This window comes from Rattus rattus, chromosome 3 (genome assembly GCF_011064425.1).
Source record: "Rattus rattus isolate New Zealand chromosome 3, Rrattus_CSIRO_v1, whole genome shotgun sequence".
In the NCBI taxonomy this organism is placed as follows: Eukaryota; Metazoa; Chordata; class Mammalia; order Rodentia; family Muridae; genus Rattus; species Rattus rattus.
Genome location: NC_046156.1, coordinates 85,231,642 through 85,237,641, shown reverse-complemented (window position 1 = coordinate 85,237,641; position 6,000 = coordinate 85,231,642). Strand labels below are relative to the sequence as shown.

Below are 6,000 nucleotides of genomic sequence, written 5' to 3'. Positions count from 1 at the left end.
AGAAACTGACACAGCCCCAAAGGAGTCCTCTAACTCATACACACTCACACGTACTGACACACACCATAAACTCTCCTACATAACTCACACACTCACACAAACACACCAAGAAATCATAATGGTGACAAAAATATACAATAAACATTTCAAATCTAACATCTGGTGACCAAAACAATTACATTTTTGCTATTGTTAAAACTACAATGTATCTATGGGCCTCCCACTTCTTCTGGTAATGTTACCATTCCTAAAACGCCAGCTCTCTTTTGTGTCTACCACCTTATAGGCACTTTTGAAACCTCCATAGGAAACTCACTGAACCATGACTAACAGATCACAGCTTGAACTGGACCTTATTTTCAAATAACGCACAAAAGAACTAAACAGTCTGTATCCCACGGGCTGTTCGTGCTTCTCGTTAAGGATTCAAATAGCTCCTGTCCAGGGCGCAGAATAAACCACAGCGCTGCTCTACTGTGACTGAGGAGGCAGCAAAAGTAACGTTTTGCCAAGGACAGAGTTATCTAGGCAGTAGCCCAGCATGAAGGAGACATTCCTTCTGGTTCCTCGGAGCACGCCCTCCTGGTTACTGCCGAGGTGCTCGGCACGGTCCATCAGATGTACCAGAGTGCCTGGCCACGCCCTCTTCCGCCTTACTAAACGATCTGCGAAGGGGCCGTTTATTTCCATTCCTCTTCCATCCGTGAAATGTCCACGAAGGCTCAGGCTGTCATTTCCTCTCGATCTTCTCAATCAAGCTAGGGTCAGAGGAAGGGTGCCGGGACTCTAATAACAGACGGATGCGCTCTTCCATTCAGCCGTCCTCCTCTACACACAACGGGAAACCGGTTCCAGACAGCATTTCCTCCGATGCTTAGGAGGCCGAAGACGATTGCCGCTTAAACCACATACTCGCAGGCCAAAGACAGCATGTCAGACACAGTTATTTTCTGAGCAGATATGCTTTGGAGTAAAAATGCTACAAATATAAACACTGGCCTGGAGGCCTCAGAAGAGTTAGCAGGATAGAAGTTATAGGTGAAAAAAGTAATAACATTTGAAGGTCTGAAAAAACAAAACCAAACACGCAAATGCTTCTACTTGTTATGTTTCTACCTTATACGCGCGCGCGCACACACACACACACACACACACACACGCTCGTAAATATATAAGATATTGAAGAAAATGCCCACAAAGCTGTTGTAATCAAGTATTTTATGTGGAAAGAGCCAGGAATACAAACAGGGACCAAAATCACCTACATAGAGACTCCTTTAAAAATCTAAAAGCTTTGAACAAATATTAAAATGGATCACACTTTAATTTACCTTGGGCATATTACATAAGAAATGATATTAAACATTATCCATAAATCAAAATTACATTCAAAGACTGTGTCTCATACACATGAAGATGAAATAGAGTCCATAACAGCGTCTAAGACTCCCGAGGAGGCTGCCCGCAGAAGCGCTCTGGGCCTCTCTGCGGGAAGACCGGCCACACCATCATCTGCCTTGTTTCACATCACTGATGGCTCCCCATACGTCGAACATGAACTCATCAGGAAAGGCAAAGTCTCCCAGGGTCTCGTCGAGTGCGACAGCAAACTCATCTGGGTTGCTCTTGTCTTTTCCAGCTTCAAACATGGTGGTAGCTGTCAAGGGTAATGTTTGAGAATTAAGGAGCCATGAATTAGCATCAGAAGACCCATAACACACACACTTTCACTTACCAAGGAGCAGCGGTAGATTTCAATCCACTGCACAAAGTATGCAGTTGTCACTGCTGTCCTGTCCCCCAACCTGAGAGCCTGTTACTTGGGATTCCCTAGTATTCGTTCAGAGTTGTTCGAGGTTTTTGGTTTTGTTTTTATGTCTGGTGGGGCTGTCCTGGTGGTGTGTGTGTGTGTGTGTGTGTGTGTGTGTGTGTGTGTGTGTGTGTGTGTGTGTGTGTGTGTGTGTGTGGTGTGTGTGTGTGTGTGTGTGTGTGTGTGTGTATGCTAGAATGCAACCTCAAATCTTGCCCCTGCAACATCACCCACCTCATTTTGAGAGAAGGCCTCTGGCCTGGAGCTCGAGAGTTAGGACTAAACTGCTCTCTAGCCTGCTCCAGGAATCCTCCTGCCTCTACTACTCCAACACTAAGTTTGAAAGCGCACGTCAGCACATCTTATATTTTCACACGGACTCTGTGGATAAAACGCGTGCTTCCAAGAGAAGCACTTTACTGAGTTCTCTCTGCACCCGGATGAGTGAGAACACACTGTAGGAAACCCCGTGGCTAACCTCACCAGGAAAGCTCGTGGGTGCACACAGCTCATCTCCCACAGTGATTGACAATCTCTGTCCCTCCCCTCCCCCAGTCGCTAGCAGCTGGAGCTTACGCTTTCCTCACCAAAGGAGCAGTTCACAGCTTGCCACACCGCGCTTTGAGTTCTAGGACAGTTTTCTTAAATTAAGGCGGTATCTGGGATGTGCCTTCCATAAGAAGCTACTTGAACCCCGTGCTCTGTATCTCAGAAACGGCATCCGTCAGTCCATATTTCCAAAAAACTTTCCCTAGAGTAGACGCCCATGGAGTCCACCCTACTTGTTCGCTCGGCACCTTATAAGCACCAACAACCAAAAAGAATTTTTTTTTTTTTAATACCATACATAGTACAGCTAAGTGCTGACCTCTTGTGGCTGTTCTGAGAATCCTTTTTATGTTCCCATCACCACAAAACTTTGACCAATATGCAGTTTCAACTAAGTTTGTAAATATTTAAACAAGTTTTAGGTATAAAGATTATCCTATTTCTTATAATATGTGTGTGTGTGTGTGCGTGTGTGTTTATATATGTATGCATGTGTAGATGCTCTACTTCTAAGCTTCACCCTCAGCCCTACAGCCCTACATGTTTTAAAATATTTTATTTACCTGTTGTTTTTGTGTGTGGGGGCGTTTTTTGCCTGCATGCCTGTCTGTATATGCAGTGTCTGCATGTCTGTGCACCATGTATCTGAAGTATATGTAGTGCCTGTGGAGGCCAGAAGAGGGCGGTAGGTCCCCTGGATGTTACAGAAGGTTGTGCGACACCAGTGCTCTTAACCGATAAACCATCTCTCCAGCCCCTACAGGGCTCTTTTTAATAGAAATCTACTCCGAATTCCACTGATCTCAACTTAAAAGGAGCCCTTCCCAGTGTGCATTGTTTCACTGACCAATGAAAGGAAGCCAAGCTCTCCTTTTCCGGCTGGAACCATGGAGGCTGTACCAGACAAGAAAAGGTTGCCGCTGCGCCAGAAACCCTTAAGAAAAAGCGAAGGAGTTTTGCAGAGTTGAAGGTGAAACGCCTGAGGAAGAAGTTCGCCCTGAAGACACTGCGAAAGGCAAGGAGGAAGCTCATCTATGAGAAGGCAAAGCACTCTCACAAGGAGTACAAGCAGATGTACCGGACTGAGATTCGCACGGCTAGGATGGCGAGGAAAGCTGGGCCCTTCAAACTATCTTCCCCACGAGGTGGAAGGAAGAAAAAGACAACTCCATCTGTAGAAGGTGGAGATGCCAGCAACAGGGAATACCAGATAAGCACGCTTATTAGACGGACTAAGGTATTGCCCGTGGTGTTTTTATAAACTGATCAGTTAATAAACAGTCACAGCTTGCTTAAAGAAAGAGAGAGAGAGAGAGAGAGAGAGAGAGAGAGAGAGAGAGAGAGAAGAGAAGAGAGGAAGAAAAGAAAGAAAGAGAAAAAGAAGGAAGAAAGAAAAGAAAGGAAGGAGTTCCTCGCCATGAAACATCATTAGTATATACCTCTCCGACCAGCTATAAAAGGAATTGAGAGAAAAAAAAAATAGGAACTACCACTTGAATTGCCTTCCTACATATTTCTAGCCTTTTTAATAGAATAAAATTTTAAATTCTGAAACTGACAGAATTAGTTTCAAATCCCGAAGTTGGTATCAGAAAACACCGTAGGGCCACAGACAGTCAGCTGTTGCCTTAAAGCTTCCAGAAGGAACTTATGACAACGTGTCCTTGAGTTAGATCAGTCCAGGGGACGCAATGTCTGCTGGAATTTTTTCTTTACGGGTAGCATCTCAAGGTATCCTGTGTTAGCTAGGCTGGTTGAAACCCACACTTCACAGCTTATACAACCTCTGAAGTACATGCATCCTACAAAGACCCCCGTGAAGCTGAGTGTGACCCACATCTTTAATCCCAGCACTTGGGAGGTAGAAGCAGGTTGATCTCTGAGTTTGGGGCCAGCCTGATCTAACAGAGCAAGTTCCAGGACGGCCAGGGATATGCCGAGATACCCTGTGGAAAAACCAAAGAAGGAGGGACCAGAGACAGAGACAGAGACAGAGACAGAGACAGAGAGAGAGAGAGAGAGAGAGAGAGAGAGAGAGAGAGAGAGAGAGAGAGAGAGTTTCTGAAAGCCACGGATGTTGGGAATGCAGGGAAGTAACCGGTTCATTTGTTACATTAGTCTCACATTTCTGAAGTATATTTCATGCTAATTGTATCCGAACAACAGAAATTTCTAATTTAACAACAGCTGACATTCTTCGAATAATTACTTTCCTTACACTTTGACTCCCTAAGTGGCTGATCTCATTACCAATCATGTATGATGACAATGGCTTTGTGTCAATCAAAGGAATTTGCTACAGACATTTAATTAAACTGACAAGGGACCGCTGGGTGATTTTGATGAATATTTTAGAATGTTTAATGGTCTAAATTTCTGAGAGCAAGAGAAAATTCATTTTCTAAGGTTCTTTTTCATTACATTTATTTCTCCGTTGTGTGTGTGCACACGTGCACATGCGAGTGTGCACGTTCCAGTACATGGTGCTTGCACCAGGCTCAGCGAGCAATGCCTTTACCTGACCAACCATCTCACTGACCCAGAAAATTCATCTTGAAAGACTTGTGTCTTAAATCCATCTATAGTCACTTGTACCATTAGCCAACAGAATATATTTGTATTTTCTAAGATTTGATTTGCAGGGCTTGAGAGATGGCTCATCTATTAAGAACACTTGCTCGGGCTGGAGAGAAGGCTCAGAGGTTAAGAGCACTGACTGCTCTTCCAAAGGTCCTGAGTTCAAATCCCAGCAACCACATGGTGGCTCACAACCGTCTGTAATGAGATCTGATGCCCTCTGTTGGTGTGTCTGAAGACAGTGACAGTGTACTCACATACATGAAATAAATAAATCTTTAAAAATAAATGGGTTGTGATAAGAATAAGAAGGAGAAGGAAGAGGAGGAAGATGGGGAGGAGGGGAGGAGGAGAGGAAGAAGAGGAAGAAGAAAAGAGAAGACTCGATCTTGCAGAGGACACAGGTCAGTTCCCAGCTTTCCATGGTGGCTTACAATCATCCATAACTCCAGTTCCAGAGGATCTGACTCCCTCTTCTGATCTCTATAGGCACCAGATATTCACGTGGTATATACATATACATATACATATACATATACATATGCATATACATATACATATACACGTACACATACATATGCATATGCATACACGTACACATACACACGCACATGCATACACATACATATACACACACATACATATACATACACATATACATACACATACATATACATGCACATACACACATATATACACATATGCATACACATACATATACATACGCATACACATACACATACACACACATACACATACATACACATATACATACAGGCAAAACACTCATACACATAAGTAAAGTAATCGTTTCATTAGGGGAAGCCGGAGAGTTGGCTCAGCAGTTCGGAGCGTTCAGGTTCAGTTCCCAGAGCCCACGAGACAACTCCCAACCGCCTGCAGTTCCAGTTCCATGAGCCACCACGGCCTCTTCAGGCTTCCATAAGCACCAGATTTATGTATCTCTACCTATTTAAATATGTGTGTTGGGGGGAGTGCAATGTGAGTGCAGTACCCATGGCTGCCAGAAGAGGGTGTCAGATCCCTCTGGGGCTGGAGTTACA

The 6,000-nt window shown here is 44.2% G+C and overlaps 1 protein-coding gene across 1 annotated transcript in view; it reads right to left on the bottom strand.

Annotated features, from left to right (window-relative positions):
• Positions 1–1,201: 1,201 nt before the first annotated feature.
• Positions 1,202–6,000, bottom strand: part of Gipc2 (GIPC PDZ domain containing family member 2) — a 78,694-nt gene continuing 73,895 nt past the window's right edge. The window contains 1 exon segment of the mRNA XM_032898256.1: positions 1,202–1,657. Within this exon segment, the coding sequence (XP_032754147.1) occupies positions 1,509–1,657 (149 nt within the window). The 3' untranslated portion in view covers positions 1,202–1,508.